This window comes from Sceloporus undulatus, chromosome 6 (assembly GCF_019175285.1).
Source record: "Sceloporus undulatus isolate JIND9_A2432 ecotype Alabama chromosome 6, SceUnd_v1.1, whole genome shotgun sequence".
NCBI classification, from domain to species: Eukaryota; Metazoa; Chordata; class Lepidosauria; order Squamata; family Phrynosomatidae; genus Sceloporus; species Sceloporus undulatus.
This window is the reverse complement of record NC_056527.1, coordinates 103,189,491-103,206,582: the sequence shown is the minus strand read 5'-3', so window position 1 is coordinate 103,206,582 and position 17,092 is coordinate 103,189,491. Positions and strand designations below refer to the sequence as shown.

The 17,092-nt window shown below is 41.5% G+C and overlaps 2 protein-coding genes across 4 annotated transcripts; both read left to right on the top strand.

The window, feature by feature from the left end:
- The first annotated feature begins 2,313 nt into the window (after positions 1-2,313).
- Positions 2,314-6,176, top strand: LOC121932968 (sulfotransferase 1C2-like). 2 transcript variants are annotated; one of them, XM_042472115.1, is made up of 8 exons: positions 2,314-2,508; positions 2,700-2,877; positions 2,998-3,126; positions 3,215-3,312; positions 3,771-3,897; positions 4,405-4,499; positions 4,789-4,969; positions 5,963-6,176. In XM_042472115.1, exons 2-8 carry the CDS (start codon positions 2,703-2,705, stop codon positions 6,073-6,075), a joined length of 918 nt encoding a protein of 305 aa, XP_042328049.1. In that variant the 5' UTR covers positions 2,314-2,508; positions 2,700-2,702; the 3' UTR covers positions 6,076-6,176. The 2 variants fall into 2 exon arrangements, with proteins under 2 accessions (XP_042328049.1, XP_042328050.1); XM_042472116.1 differs by having other exon boundaries at positions 2,431-2,469; positions 2,686-2,877.
- Positions 6,177-9,632: 3,456 nt separating this feature from the next.
- LOC121932979 (sulfotransferase 1C1-like) lies at positions 9,633-17,033 on the top strand. 2 transcript variants are annotated; one of them, XM_042472142.1, is made up of 7 exons: positions 9,633-10,597; positions 11,108-11,236; positions 11,325-11,422; positions 14,153-14,279; positions 15,253-15,347; positions 15,778-15,998; positions 16,900-17,024. In XM_042472142.1, the coding sequence occupies exons 1-7, from the start codon at positions 10,456-10,458 to the stop codon at positions 16,943-16,945; spliced, it is 858 nt and encodes a 285-aa protein (XP_042328076.1). In that variant the 5' UTR covers positions 9,633-10,455; the 3' UTR covers positions 16,946-17,024. The 2 variants fall into 2 exon arrangements, with proteins under 2 accessions (XP_042328076.1, XP_042328075.1); XM_042472141.1 differs by having other exon boundaries at positions 9,634-10,597; positions 15,778-15,958; positions 16,900-17,033.
- Positions 17,034-17,092: the final 59 nt, after the last annotated feature.

Below are 17,092 nucleotides of genomic sequence, written 5' to 3'. Positions count from 1 at the left end.
GTAAGCCTGAGGAGAGGGAACCGTCTAATTACAATAATAATTGTAAGCCTCTCTGAGAGCCTTTAGGACTGAAGGGTGGGGTATAAATACCGTAAATAAGTAAATAAATAATAAATGACTTTCATGGGATAATGACAGTTTAACCCCCCGCTTCCCCCGATTTTCCTTGTGTAATAGTCCTATGATGCTTTCTGCATACTGGTTAAACAGACAGAGTGATAAAATGCAGACTAGCCTGACCCCTTTGCCAATTGGAAATCATTTCATTTTTCTGGGTTCTGTCCTAACAGTAGCCTCTTATCCTGAGTATAGGTTATGCATCCACAAGTATTCACACATTCTCAGTATGTATCAATCCAGTAGCATAAGCATTAGCATAATCTGTCACACAAAAAATGCCGCTTATAGAACAACCGGTGCGAGAAGGGAGGCATGTTCCGCCCACTGTCCACCCTCCGACCCTTATCCCTCCCCTGAACTTGACACGATCATGACCAGGGACAAGTTCACATTTGTTTGAACCGGGATTTCAAAAAAGAAACGGGAAAGCCCCACTTTAGAAAAACCCACGCTGAGGGGGATTTGCCTCGAATCGGGTGTGCAAAAACCGACACCAGTGGTAACTACCCACGTTTAATTCGTTTTGAATTTCGGCTAAAATGCAGTGTGAATGACCCCCCAGATCTCCCAACTCTCAGCCTAGCTAAACCCAATCACTACATCACACTTCATGATGGTATTTTTGATATAATCTGGCATTTTTTGTCCCACCTTTCTTTCTTTGGTCCCAGCCACCATTGCAGTGCAGTCCATGGATGCATCTATGAAATTGAATCTGGGCTCTTGTAGTGGAAAATACACTGGAATAGCTTTGTATGAGGAGGAGTAGGATGGTATGTCTCAATTATTCCACCACACGCACTACTTTGGCTATTATCTCCCAGAAGACCATGCAGTATTAACTTCAGCTACTAGAAAGCTTATGTAATCTTGGCTCTTACTATCTTGAGTGTAAGGGTCAAGCCCCATAGGCTGGAATGGGGCATGTGTATGTGGAGCGTGTGCGATAGGCACACACCTCATTGGCATTAATGGCGGTTGCCCCCTGTGGATTTTGAAATCTGTGAATCTCAAGTCCGCGGACTTGGAGGTGTGGATGTACAATCTTTTTTAGGTTATTAGGATCAAATCTGGCAGTGTTGTTGAAGGACTCCTTTACACTATAGGGATTTCAGACTGTTTCCATAGGAATTGGTACACCATTGCTTCATTTTGGGAATAACTTCTTTTTTGGACAATAACTTCCAAAATGCTCCAAACAGAATGGCCAGTGGCCATACCAATTGGGGAATTCAGGGAAGTAAAGTGCCAAAAATTAACTTTCCAAAGATGTGAAATAAAATAGAAATGTTGGTGTGCAGGTCTGAAGATCAGCCTGTGATCAGCCCTTAAGTGCACACTTGCTTCCCTTCTTATAAGCCATTGTGTGCTACAGCTACTCCACCTTTCCCTCCTTGATAGATATTTTGTGGTAGGACAAGAGTAAGCATAAATGGTTACAAATGGTACAAGTGGAAAGCAGCACTGATACTTCACACCCCCATAAAATTTTGTGACAGAGTTGGGGCAACCACAAAATAAAGATGTCCTCTGGAAGCACCCATGGAATGGCCACTTTAAAATCTGTTCTAGGCTGGTTATAGAAAAGTAGTGTTTTAGCTGAGCTTAACAGACCTCACATGGAAGCAATCCAAGCTGCTTCTGGAATGTGTAGCAGTAGGAATGATGAGTGTATGTTTCAGATAGATCCAGATCTCTGTCTGAGGAGGATAATAAAGAGGCCTAATAAGGTGGAACGTTGTCATATGTTCAATGTTTGCCCTAGAATACTTCCTGGAATATTTTGCAATAGCACTGGGTTTCTGTGGCAGATCAGGATGTGGAGGAGAATTCTCCCAAGGCAGGAAATTTGAAACTCCTGGATCAGGAGGAAAGGAGCGTGGGAAGCTGGATTCCCTATGAGCTTCATGTGCTCTATAAACCAGATTATTCCCTCTCACCCATGTTTTAGTCAATGAGGAAAACATATAGCAAAATGTATATGCATACAAAAATGCATACACTAGGGACAATACATACCAAGATAGTGCAAACAAAAATGCATGCATTAGTGTGCATACCAAAATGTATACACTAGGATCAATGCATACCAACGGAGTCCAAGATAATAGCTGGGAAAGGGGGGGGGGGAGGAAAAAACAGCAACAGTAAAACTAACACAGCTTTTCATAACTCTAACCCCCCCCCCACACACACACACAACTCCATCCAGTTCATTTAGGTGAAAGTCCAGCTCCTGTGTATTGAGAAATTTCAGCCAAGACAGCACATATAGCTCTCAAATGTCTCAAATTTTCTACTCTTGTCACAAAGCAAGAAAGAGGCTGAGAAAGGCTGGAAACAACACTGTGCACTGAAAAAAGCGCAAAAAGAGGGTGACACTGGCAGGTGAGCAGCTTCTTGTATTCTACTGTCAACAGGGAATTCAGAAGCCTGGTGGGGCAAGATAGGGCATGATTCCTCTGGGGGGGGGTGTCACCCAATATATCAGGGGTGCACCAGATTAAAGATGGTTGAGTTAAGAGAAAAGTAGGAGACTGCACAGAATATTATCATTATCCACTTTACCCACATGCTAGGAGATGGAGTCCAGAGCCAGACTACAATGTTTGGATACTGAACCCACCAGCTCAGCAACCCAGCTGGTGGAGATTGAGGGGGTTTCTCTACCCAGAGAAACTGAAGAAAGCTGGGGTCAAATTCAAGGCTTCCAAGCTCGGCCTGATGACCTCCTCATCTGCTCTTACCCCAAAGCAGGTAAATGTAGAAGAAAATTATGGGCATTGGTGTAGTTGTGGGGAAAGAACAATGTAGCTGGGGACAGGAAGAACCACTGTTTGATTCTCCATACCTTTCCCCACCCTTCTCTTCCGGCAGGGACCACATGGATGCAGGAAATTGTGGACATGATCCAGCATGGTGGTGATGCACAGAAATGTGCTCGGGCCCCCATCTATCAACGGATTCCCTTCATAGACATGTTCCCTCCAATCCCAGTCCCCTCAGGTGAGTAAAAGCTCTTGCTTTGGGAAGATCAGGATGGAGCTTAGGGTTTTCTCAATATGATACTTGATGATGCACTCTCGTGTTTCAGGCTTAGAACAGGCAGAAGCAGTGCCTTCTCCACGTACCCTGAAAACTCACCTACCGATTCATCTTCTCCCACCTTCCTTCCTGGAACAGAATTGCAAGGTCAGGACAATGGGGATGCATGTATGGGGCAGTTTTGAGTTGGGAGGATAGAGTTCATCTTGAGCCATGGATTGGTTTTAGCACTATTTTCTGTTTCCTAGAACATCAAAATATTTTTAAAATATTATATGGCATGCATTCTATACATGGATTTTGTTTATTTAAAGGAATAGTGAGTGTGTAGAAACTGAAGACTTAACTTGAATTAGTGCTTTCTACCTTTCCATGCTATGCTGTTGAGGTGGAGTACACGAATACAATAATGGAAGGAGTGCCTCTGAGCACTAGCTGAATACAGCCCTAAACAATCTTAACTCCTGATCTGAATCCAAATTGTAATGCTTGTTCCTCATTTATCTGATAACTAGCCAAGAGAGAGTTTGTATCCATTAGGTTCTTGTTCTGGTAATAATCCTGGATATTTTCTTTTTGTCTCTCTTTTTGCCCTGTTTCTACAGATTATTTATGTGGCCCGGAATGTGAAGGACAATGTGGTCTCCTATTTTCATTTCCATCGTATGAACCGAATGATTCCAGAACCTGGGAAATGGGATCAATTTCTTGAGAATTTCATTGCTGGGAAGGGTGAGTGAAAGCTTAAGATGGAGAACAAGAGAAAAGATGGCCCCCATCTGAAAATGTATATCCCATCTTCTATTTGTGATGAGAATCACATACTATTGGTAGGGTAACCACCTGTCTTGCTTTGCAGAGAAAAAAACTCTGTGTGAAGACATTGTTTAGTTACAGAAAACTTTTTCTGGGGAGAAGCCTATCCCTTTTCTTTTTATGTTATTTCTGCCTCTAGTACCACATTTTCGGTTAAAAAAGCAATGCCCAGGAACACATCTACTTTGTTCACTGAGATATACATGTAATAAAACACTTTCCAAGTTTACGTAAGACCTGTTCAGGTGTAGGGATGGGTGAGAAATTCAACTGGCTTGTATATTAAAGCTATCTCATTTTGTATTTTCAAACCTATGTAAATGTTTCAAATTATGAAAAGTCACAATGTATTCTCAAGGAAGATGGAAAAGTCAGTCAGAAGCCACAGTTCACTCACCATTGTTCACTTGTGTCTGTTTGCAGTCATCTGTGGCTCATGGTTTGATCATGTCCGTGGCTGGTGGGAAGCCAAGGAGCATCATCCAATACTCTACCTGTTTTATGAAGATATTAAAGAGGTGAAATATCCATGACCGTACAAAATAATACTCTAAGCTGCGAAGAAATGCTTGTTACAATTGTCTCGCTAATGTATTCTTCTTATTGGAACTTGAAAGTATTATCATTTCCAGTGGCCATGCTATCTGGAGGATTCTGGAAGACATAGTCCAAAATTTTGTCTTTCCCAAGCTCTGCTTCTCAGTGCCATAACCAAGAGACAAAGACAGAAATCTTTCTTATGGCAACCTTAATGTATAAACAGCTGGCATCTTTCCCATTAACAGTGTCTTCTATCTCTTTTTGTAGGACCCAGCCCAGGAAATCAGAAAAATAGCCCAGTTTCTAGGTCTAGAGCTTCTGGAACCTGTTGTGAACCTCATTGTGCAGCACACAGCATTTGAGAGCATGAAAACAAACCCGATGGCTAATTACATCACTTTGCCTTCCTCCCTACTGGACCACTCTGTGTCACCCTTCATGAGAAAAGGTGGGGATCAGGGGCTAACTTCCACCTGACAGGAGAAAGGACATATGGCCTTGGTTGGATCATGAGTTGATATGGGAATGACAAGAAAGTAACCAAAAGATTCAGATGATTCAATTAAGTGTCAATTTAGTAATGGTGCATCTCCAAGATCAGACAAGATCTGGTGCCTTGGGGGTATCTTTAATGCTACATCTCTATACCACTTCCCCTCCCCCCAAACATTAAACAGTAGGTTTACAGTCACATTATTAACTACCTTCCTAAAATATCTATAAATTTTAGGGATTTTATTTTATTGACAGGTTAGATTCTCATTTTGGTTCATGCAACTTGTCTGGGTGAAGTGAACTTCATTCTCTGAAGAACAGGAGTCTATAGCTCCCTGGTACACACTTTTGAATTGGGTGACTTTTCATGCATGGAAGGAGGATTGCTGGAAATTAAGGTTGCCAGACTAAACAAGGCTTATTCAGCTTTAAGAAGACTCCTGCTAAACTGTAGAATTAATGCAATTTGGCATGACTTTAACTGTCATGGCTTCATCTGGTGGAATCTTGGGGTTTTTAGTTTGTTGTGGTACCAGAGCTCTCTGACACAGAAGGCTAAACTTCTTTCAAAACTAAAAATCCCAGAATCCCGTAGCATTGAGCTATGGCAGTTAATGTTGTGTCAAACAGCATTAATTCTGCAGTGCAAATGCAGCTGAAGACATACTATAAAGTTCCATCAGGTGGAAGTACAGCTTGTCTTCTGCTCTATCTCTCAAACCCTCAATTGATATAGCATACCTCTAACATGGCTAGTTTTGGGCTGGTAGAAAGTAATGAGAAGATGCACTCAGAGAAGTGTCCAGCTCTGTTCCTCCAGATGGACACACAGTGCCTTCAGTCTCGTTTGAAAAAATGAAGGCCTAATTTGGAGACCTTCAGGCTCATTTGGAAAAGAGCAACTGGATTATTTATGAGTTTTTAAAAATGTTTTCCTCACTTGCAGGGACTGTAGGGGACTGGAAGGAACATTTCACAGTGGCTCAGAGTGAACATCTGGATACCATCTATGCACAGCTGCTGGGAGACAGCAGCTTGACCTTCCGCACACAACTATAATCCCACCTCTGCGTTATCTACCCACACTTCACACACAAAAACACTTGGCGTGTTGATTTTGTGGTTAATAAAATAACCCATGCAGCCAGGGGCAAAAGTCAGGCTGGAATGTTTGTATGTCTTCCTCTAAAAATACAAATTTAACCTTTCTTCTCTCTCAGAAATTAATTTCAGCATCATAAAATTAAACAAATGGATCTGCTCCCCCAGTATTCCCAATGTGAACCTAATGCAGGACCGGCTCTTGGTATTTGGCCACCCTAGGCGAGAAATATTTTTGAACCCCCTGTCTCCCCTCATAATTATTTTCACCCTTTGATTTCCGCTGTTTTGTTTGTTAAAGCTAAACATGACATAAAACGTGGGTTCCAATCTCTCATCATAGTATTGAGAATTAGTCAAAAAGCCAATTAAAAACCGTACCATGGACACGGGTGGTGGTGGTGGTGCACACTTATGTTTTGGCTATTGTACAAAGAAACCGTCATATGGTAGCTTGTTTTTACGTTGCTTGCTGTAATGAGTTTTCACTTTAATATTGTTTGATTATGCAAAATTTTTTACAAAGAAAGCCACCAAGCCGCCCCTAAATTTTGCCGCCCTAGGTGGCTGCCTAGTGTGTCTATATGGATGAGCCGGCCCTGGCCTAATGTTTGTACTCCTCCCCTTCTTTGAGGGTTCCAGGATGGCACAAATAGAAAATTCCCATTTCATTCTTCCATCAACTTAAATCATTTGACTGAATCTGGAGATAGACCATATACCCTCCAATGTCGCAGAGATGAAAACTGGGATTCATATGGCCAAGCAAAATCACAATATGGTCAAGATAGTAAAAGGTATTAGCAGAGAAGAATACACAAGTTAGGAGAGGCTGCAGCATTTTGCTTTTGCCATCCCCTTGCTGAGTTGCATGCCAACTACTTTGACACTTTGATCTTAGGTGCATCTACAGTGTAGAAATAATGCAGTTTGACACCACTAAGTGTGACGGTTCTATCCTACAGAATCCTGGGATTTTTAGTTTTGTGAGACACCAGCACTCTTTCACAGAGAAGGCTAAAGACCTTGTAAAATTACAAGTCTCAGGATTCCACTGGATGGTGTCAAACTGCATTATTTCTACCGTGTAGATGCACCCTCAGTTGGCAGCAGCTGAAGTAAAGGGGGAATTGGGATATTTTTAAAGTGAGTGAGGAATGGGACAATGAAGGATTAACTGGGACAACTGGAAGGTATGTGATAAGCACTGTATATACTCGACTATAAATTGAAAAATGTATGCCTCAAAATTGACCCTAAAATCCTTGGTTGATTTATATATGGGTCAATACAGTAATACACTTCAGAGAGATCCTAAAAGAAGCCCTGTCCGGATGCCCCACTCTCTGTGCCTCGGCAGTGATTTCTGAAATAGCTGCCAAGACAAGAGACTGTGTGTATGTGTGTGAAACAGTTGATTCTCTTCTCAATCTGATGCTAAAACCTTCTCCCCTCCATCCTCCTCCTCTCCCTCTAGATCTCTCCTGACCACCAAACACCCCATTTCCCTCCAGTGCCTGCCCTTCTCAACCTTTTCCTCCAGCACCAGGGAAGTGGTGTTAGGTGATCAGAAGAGGTCCAGAGAAGGAGACGGAGGGAAGGAAGTGGTGTTTTCCCCTTTACATTCTTTGTTACATCCTCCTAAGTTTTATCCTCAACTTATCCATGGGTCATATCAAAACCTATGATTTTGGCCCTAAAACCTTCCCTCGACTTATACATGAGGTCAACTTATACATGAGTATATACAGTATTTTAAACAGGGCTGATGGCCAAACTAGGACTACCGTAATAATCTATAGAGGATTGAAAATGCATTTCTGCTCCATGTTGGCAAAACATTTGCTGACTCCCAAGTCAAATCCTCATTTCCCCCCCTGTTATAACAAGATTTTTTTTTGGGGGGGGACTTTTGTTCCAGTTTTCCCACTATAACCCATTTACTTTTCATCCTTTTCATTTATCATTTGCAGCTTGATTTCAGCTGTTCTTTTCAGTTATTTTTGTTTATTATTGTTATTTTCCCACCCTGGGAGCATGAGTACATACTCATCACAATATTTGCCTGGCTGGGCGTGGGTGCATGTTCTCCATCAAGAACAAATGGAAGCAGGTACAAACGCTTTGCTGCTTTGGGACAATCCAAGGGGACCATTAAGGACTTGCTTGGGGGACATCCGTCATTGTTGCTGCTTCCAGAGAGTCAGATCTCAAGCCTTCCATTACAACATCATGCAAGGATCCAGAGGGTTTTGCTGCCCCCTCTTCTTCCCTCTTGCAGTGTTTGAGAGGTGAAAGAGGGCCAGGGAATCTCAGCAGGCTTCCTTACACCATGATGGGGAGAAAAACCAGACTCTTCCCCAACACCTTTTTCTCATCAAAGTGAAAAGAGGGCTGAGAGAGACATAGACAGAGCCTTTATTTAGGAGTATGTTCCGCTGATGTCAATGGGGCTTACATCGAAATAGGCATATGTACGACAATTGCATAAAGCAAAGGTGATGCAGAGCAGCATGCACAAATAAAACAGGGACAAGGAGGTGTTTAAAATACAAATAAATCACAAATGAACAAGTTGACCAGACATTTGACTTTGCACAAATATACATATTTTGGAAAAGTGCACATATTTATGTGCTGGCAAGTTGATTTAAAAAAAAAAAATCCCAGGGGCTGCTGCTCATCCCAACTAAAATGGCCAAGATAAAAATTAGATTGATGCTAATAATCCATGTACTGTATTTACTGAGAAAATATATTCCTTCTACATCATCCTTTTCTCATACCCTCCTGATTCATCCCACTTTCTCTACTGCTCCACCTCCCACTCAGCCAAGCTCAGCTCCACCTGCTCACTACTAGTTCTTTGGAAAGCAGAAACAAAAGTAATTACTCTAAATTCACTAATAAAGTTTTAAAAAAACTTATATATTGTATCAGAAAATCAATCCCAGGATAGGAAAGAAAATAAATAAAAATATATGTCTCTGCCATGTAAACCCACTAGGTGATCTTGGGAAAGTCACACTCTCTCAGCCTCAGAAGATGGCAATCCCCCCCCCCAAAGAAACTTGACAAGAAAACCCCAGGATAGGTTTTCCTTAGGGTCACCATGTGTTGGAAACTACTTGTAGGCACATAGTAACAACAAACAAACAATCTGTACCTGATTATAGCTTGAGTCTCCCTTATTCCTTATTTGGCATTCCTTAATCCAAAATATTCCATAAACCAAAACATTTTTCATGGGTGCCTGAGATAGTGATACCTTTACTTTCTGGTGGTTCAATGCACACAAACACACACATATGTGAAATTGTAATAGAAGGTTTTAAAGGGAAGAACATGTTTCTCATTCTTTTTCTTACTTCTTTTACTCTTGAGTAATGTCTCCTGGAATCACACAAAATCCAACAGTGAAAAATATATAACTTATTGGGATGAGGCTTTCAGGTTTCAAAACGCAGAGTCTCTCCCTTCTGAGACAAGTTTTGACTCTGGGTTATGCAGTTTTTCTATTACTCAGATGTTCCTCCTCCTTACATTGTTACTACAACTAATGATTTACTGGAGGGGGATCCTTCTTGAGCAATTTCATCTGTTTCACCAGGGGAAGGTAAGTAAAAGAGCACAGTGGGTCAGAGTCATTGGAAGAGAAATAAGTAAGACAGGTAAATGTGTCCCCCACCCCTTCCTAGAAAGATGCATTTAAAGTTTCAGTATTTTTCCATTTGAGCATGGTTTGGTTTCGGGACTTCAATTTCTTGTGAATGTTAAATGTAGGTGTAATGATAAATGTGCACAGTTTGTAATGACAGATGTAAGTGGTCTTTAAATTTATAATGAATTAGAGTAAGAGGTGTTTACTTTTTAAAGAAGTGGTTAGGAATGCATACTTTCTGTGCATATTATCTCAAATGAGTGGGCTGAGAGTTGGCACCTTTCTGGACCTCTGCATGTTTATATGCTGGTGAACTGGCATGGCAACATTTTATGGAATCCTGGGATTTGCAGTTTAGGGTGCAGTACTTAGAATTCTGTCAGAGAGCTCTAGTGAAACTGCACGCCCTAGGATTCCATAAGATGCAGCCATAGCAGTTAAAGCAGAAACATTGTGATATATAATTCTGCAGCGTGGAAGGGCCCAAAAAGAGAGCGTGAGAGGGAATAAAAGAACTCAGAGAATCTATCTGTAAAAAAGACAAAACTGGCAAGTGGATATGCCTGGTATTCATGGGCCAACAAATCATCCTGGAGGAAGTGGACTAGAGCCAAAGGCTACTTGGAAGGCCAAGCAAGCACAATCCACCCATATTATTTCTTCTGCATTGCCAAGGGATGGATCATGAATCTGGGCACTGGAGGCTGGTGAAGATCGAGGGAATCCCCTTGTCCAGTAAAACTGCAGAGAACTGGGAGCAAATAAGAGGTTTCCAAGCTCGGCCTGATGATCTCCTCATCTGCACCTACCCCAAAGCAGGTAAATATACAGAAGTGAAGAAATAGGGACACTGATGGAGGTATGTGGAGAAAATAATAAGCGTTGGAAATATGAAGAGACATAGGATTTCATCACACAGGATGGATCCTGTGCAGAAACGGAATTTTAAAATCTGGAAAAAACCCACAAAAGCAGGTTGATTTTCAGACACGTTGAAGATAATAAGCAATGACATGACATTAACCTGAATGGAAAGTCAACAAAGCCCGCTCCTTTTCCGAAAGTAAAAAGGAGTGGGTTTTGTCTATTTTCTGTTCGGGTTAATGTTGTGTTAATGCTCATTAACCCTTATGTTGTGTGAAAATCAACCTACTTTTTCAGGTTTTGTTCCTATTTGGGTTAACTTCTGACGTTGTCTGAAAATCTACCCGCTTTTGTGTTTTTTCCCCAGTTTAAATTCAATTCCTGCACTGAATCCATCCCATGCGATAAACTCCATGGATTGAATGGTGGATTCGTCATATCTCTTTCCTCCACCCATATTTCCAGGGACCAGCTGGATTCAGGAAATTGTGGACATGATTTATCATGAAGGTGATCCACAGAAATGTGACCAGCTTCCCCTGTACCAGCGGAGTCCCTTCATAGAACTCTTCCTTCCAAAACCCATTCTCTCAGGTGAGTAGAGCAACTGCTTTGAGGAGCTAAAGGAGGAGAAAGTAGGGTTATCGTGCCTGAGGCTGAATGTCACTCCCTGGTTTTTCAGGTGTTCAAGAGGCAAAGGCGATGCCCTCCCCACGGATACTGAAAACCCACCTCCCAGTGCAGCTCCTGCCATCTTCTTTCTGGGAGCATAATTGCAAGGTGAGGACTACAGAGTGAGGTTAATGGGTGGACAGAGCTTAATGTGAGTCGATGCTGAATTCCTTTAACTGGAGAATTAATTTGACCCACACTTGATCATGGGGCCCATTTGTAGTGCCAGGACTCTGATCCAGAATATACAGTATAATTTTTTAATAGGAAAAGAAAATAGTGTCTCTGGGCATAACATCATTGCTGAATCTTTTCAACTTTTGCATAGCATATATGCAATATGTTAGCTGCCTAAGGTCTTTTTAATGAAGAAAGCATTAAAAAATATTAGACACATCAACAACACATCCTGAGCTTTCCTCACAATAGACTGGTCATATTGAAATTCATACCTTTCAGGTTGTTGTTATGTATCTTGAAGTCCACTCTGATTTATGGAAATCCTCTCATGTTTTCTAGGTAAAATTTATTTAGAGGAGGCTTATGACTCTATCTCTAAGGCTAGGAGTGTCTGACTTGTCCTGATCACCTAGTGGGTTTCTGTGTGTTGAGCAGAGAGTTGAATCCCAGGCCCCATTCCCACTTATATTTAAACCGGTTTGCGAATCACCTTCACTCCGTGTTGGTAAATTGATTCCAAAAGGTCTGTTGTTCCCATTATGAAAACTGATCTTTTCATTATTCCCTTGTAATTGCTTCTTTTTTGGCATGATCGTTGTCCCCACTAGTTTGCGGCACTTCAAAATGCATGTCAATCAGCTGTGCATCAGCTGTGACTTAAGTGGCAGCCCAGCTTGGGAACTATATATATATATATATATATATATATATAGAAAATTGATAGAACATTCGATTCATTGGTTTTGCAACTACTTGCCTCACCGAGCTGCCAAATGCCCCAGCTAGTTTTGCAACTACTTGCCTCACTGAGCCTGCCAAATGCCCGGCTTGTTTTGCAACTACTTGCCTCACGCTGGCCAAATGCCCCAGTGTTTTGCAACTACTTGCTCTCACCGAGCTGCCAAATGCCCGGCTTGTTTGCAACTACTTGCCTCACTGAGTGCCAACTGCCGTGCTGTTTGCACTACTGGCCTCCACCGAGCTGCCAATGCCCAGCTTGTTTTGCAACTACTTGCCTCCACCGAGCTGCCAAATGCCCGGCTTGTTTTGCAACTACTTGCCTCACTGAGCTGCCAAATGCCCAGCTTCTTTTGCAGCTACTTGCCTCACCAAGCTGCCAATCGCCCGGTTTGCCTCCTGAGTAATTGCAAGTAGTTGCAAAATCAATGAATTGCATCTTCTATCAATTTAATTTTTTAAAAAATCATGTGCCCATAGGTCATACACAAAGGCATCACTGAGGAGGGGGGATGGTGGATCTACCAAAAACTGAAGAGGGATGGTAAACACTCTTCTGCCATTAGTCCCTTCCCTCCAGAATGATGCGATTCAGATCCGTTGTTCCCACTTGTTGAATGCGCTTCAGAACTGATTCTTTTCAAAAGAACTGCCAAAGAACTAGTGTCAGGAAAAAGTGAATTTTTTGCATTTGCCTCACTCTATTGTGATTGAAACCGATCACAGTACAATTGGAACCGGTTTCAAATGGGAGCAACAATCTTATAACCCGGTCAGCAATTCACTTTAAATCATAGTGGGAATGCGGCCCCAGTCTTCTGGAGCCCTAGTCAAACACTGAAATCACTGCACAATGCTGGTTGTTGCCTTTCAGATACCCTTCCTCAAAGGTACCATCAGTACAATTACAAAATTCAAGTGAAACAAGTCATTAAACAGGATTTACTAAATGGTCACTAAGTGGGACTTACTTCCAAGCTGACATGATGTGTCAGATTCTTCCGTGAAAGAATTAGAGTAAATCAGTAGTGAGCCATTATAGCATTTTGGTACCACTTTAAATGCCACAACTCCACCCTACAGAATCCTAGGAATTATAGGATTTGTAGAATTCTGGGATTTGTAGTTTGGGGGGAGCACTTAGAATTCCTTGCTACAAAGATATGAAGTCCAGGGGAACTGATTAGAGCTCTCTAAGAGAGGTCTGCAAGCCACAAATCACCAAAATACAAATCCCAAGATTACAGAGAATAGAGCCATGGTGGTGGTGGTTTTATTCATTTATATCTCTCCTTTCTCCCAATGATGGGACTCAAGATGGCAGTCAATAATGGGACCCAGCTAAGAACATTTTAAAAACAATGCAGATTAAAAACCCTATACAAAAACTTTGAAAATAAAAAGTATAAATATAAAAGTGAATTAAAAAGTATTCTTTCTGGGCATTTTCTAGGTCCTCCAGTGGAATTGAATGTTATATTTTCTCTGAAAGTTGACTGGAGTAGTTTGCAAACATGACTAACAAGGGTCTTTGTGTATAACTAAAATAGCTCAATACAAACCTGCCTAATATGGGGCCCTGCTGTACATTAAAAACATTAATATTCATTAAAAGATTATGCAAACTCTAAAACCATACAGCACATTATAGGTTAAACTGTATCTGAAATATTTTAGCAGTGTGGCTACACCCTGAAGCACTGTTAAAAGATACGGGGGACGGAGGTAAGATCTTGTATCATGCAGGAGTGAGTAACCTGCCCTAACATGGTGCTTTGTAAGTGTCTTGGGGCTAGCATGGGGTGGACTGACTGTGGATGATGGGTGTTTTTGTTAAGTACTTCAGAAAGACACTAGGTTTGGGGGAGATTGGATTCCTAGTTTGAGTTGTGTCTCTTCGCTTTTACTATTTTTCCGCAGATCATTTATTTGGCCAGGAATATCAAGGACAATGCTGTCTCCTACTTCAACTTTAGCCGCATGAACCAACTTATTCTTAACCCTGGAGAGTGGAATGATTTTCTGGAGAATTTTGTTGCTGGGAAGGGTGAGTGGATAGGCTAAATAAAAGAAGGCAGAACTTCGGGATAGCTTCTGTTTTAGGAGAAAGAATAAAATATGAGTGCAGTAGTTAGAGCATTGACTATGACTCTGGAGATCAGAGTTCAAATCCTGGCTCAGCCATGTAAACCCACAGGGTGGCCTTGGACAAGTCACACTCTCTCAGCCTCAGAGGATGGCAATGGCAAACGCCCTGTGAAGAAACTTGCTAAGAAAACTCTGTGATAGGTTTGCCTTAGGGCTGCCATACATCAGAAATGAATTGAAGGCACACAACAACAACAACAACAACAACAACAACAACAACACCTTGACTTAGTTCATTACTGCTTGGGTAGAATGGATTGCTGGTTAGGATGAGAATATTTTCCAGCTTATTTTTAAATAAGCATTTACCAAAACTTGCAAAAAGAGGAAGTGAAACAGGCTGAGTTTGCCAGTCTCTTGTGTAACACAGTGGGAAGCTTGTAGGTTAACAAAATCCTCTGAAGAAGTATGTGAACTTGATCTGATCTTTAGAAAGATCTTTCTTATGAAGATTGTGGATTGATTTTCATTTCCTTTCTTGGAAGGTTGAGTAAGAGAAAAAGAGAGAACTTCTTACCAGGAGACTAGTTTGTTCTAGTTAGGTTCATGTAACTCTCACATTGTAACCTTAGGGCCATTCCAGAAGATATACTCCTACCATCAAGAGATAGTCCTCTACAATATAATGTTGAACTGTGTTTTGTCTAGCACTTAATTTTGGTGAATGACATGGTCTAACATTCCATCTGCCCCCATGCCAACCACAGTTAAAAAAAGGAAATTGGAGGGCCACGACAAAGAACTAGTTACGTAGTAAACAATGCCAGTATGGTTTTATTATTTTCTTTCCAACTGGGGAATGTTACTTTGGGGAAATAATGGAGGTGGATCAAGATTCCATGCTTCACTTCCTACTTTGTCTTTCATTGCAGGCATGTGTGGCTCATGGTTTGACCATGTTTGCGGTTGGTGGAAGGCTAAGGACCATCATCCAATTCTCTATCTGTTTTATGAAGACATGAAAGAGGTAAGCATCTTCTCTACCTCCCTACCTCCCTCCCCCCCTCTCTCTCCAAAGTTGTACTTTCCATGAATGAAAATCCAAATTTTTGTCTCTCTAACATATGTCTTCAATTTCTGTTTTTCTGTTTATATTCAAAGGAGCCAACACTAGGGTTAAAAACTCTATCATAAAATCACACATCTTTCAAACAAACCACTAGTAAAATGTTCAAATTAAGTTATTTCTTCTAGCAACAAAGGTCCAACTTATAACACACATTGGGATGGTTTTAAGTATAGTCACAACTAATTTGCCTCAAATTTCAGTCTTTCTAATCTAAATCTTACTGATGGCTAAATTGGGGCTATGCACCTTTCCAGGCTACTTTCACTAGACTACTGCTGAAAACACTGTAATTTATAAAGTGGTTAAATAATGTTTTCTCTCACCTCAGGACCCAGCCCGAGAAATCCAGAAAATTGCCAAATTCTTGGGCCTAGGAGTCCCAGAATTGGTTCTGAACCAGATTGTGCAACACACAGCATTTGAGAGCATGAAAGCAAACCCAATGACTAACTACACCACCTTGCCTTCCTCTATCCTGGACCACACTGTGTCACCCTTCATGAGGAAAGGTGGGGATCAACCAGATAAGTTCCAGCCATACCTGAAACAGTGAGGCCATATTGTTGTTCTTTTTATATCATCTCTCTCAGGAATTAGGGTTTGTTATTCCCAAATAAGGCATGAATCTCAAACTCTGATTTATGTTTCTGGCTTGTGAAGGTATAATCTTTGATTTGCTCAGTGGTGGCAAGCTGAAACATGCTTGTTCAAAATAAGTGAGGATTCCCTGTAACCTGGTTATTGTTCCATATGAAATAGCCATTCTTTGGTTTAGGAAGAGAAAAGGTGAGGCTCCAAGACCCTCGTATCAAACATTTACCAGAACAGTTAAGCAAATGTGATAGTATGACAATGGTGCAGGGGCTCCTCAGAAGATAAATTGCTCTGGGCAAAGGTTCCCTGACTGTAAACCTTTGGGCAGTTGAATACTTGCTGGATTTACAGACTCAAGAAAGAAGGATGGGAAATTGCATTGTTGAGAACTTTCTCCCCTGGATTATTTTCTGTGTGAAGCAACCGTTCTCAGTTTAGGCAGAGCAACAATGAGGCCTAGAAGTTCACCTTCCATGAAGCATATATTTACCTCGGACAAGGTTGCCAGTTCAGGATCACCCCAGGTCCTGAGATTTCCAGGCCAAAGCCTGAGACCCAGGGGCAGCCCCGGTGATGACCCTTGAAAACTGGAGACTAAGGGCCAGGCCCTGAAAACTGGCAACCTAAGCTTTGGAATTTCATGAAGCTCTATGAAGTTCCTACAAAGCAAATGGTATTTGGTGACACTAGTTCCAGGTCTCCCGAGTTAAGATATTGGCATGAAAAGGGGTTTCTTAGTATGAACCCAATATTTTCCCTGAGTTTGAAACTTTAAGGAATCTGTAACTTGTTGGGGTTGGACTTGGAATGGTAAATAACAGTTTTTCCCTCCCTGGATTGTTTTCCTGACCTGCAGGTACTGTAGGAGAGTGGAAGGAACACTTCACAGTGGCTCAGAGTGAATGGCTGGATGCCATCTGTGCTCAGGAACTGGGGAGAAGTGGACTGAGCTTCCGCACACAGCTATAAACAGTGTTAAACACATTTGTCTCTCCTACCAAGATCTATTTTCACTCATACATGACCAACCTCCTGGACAGATTAATCCA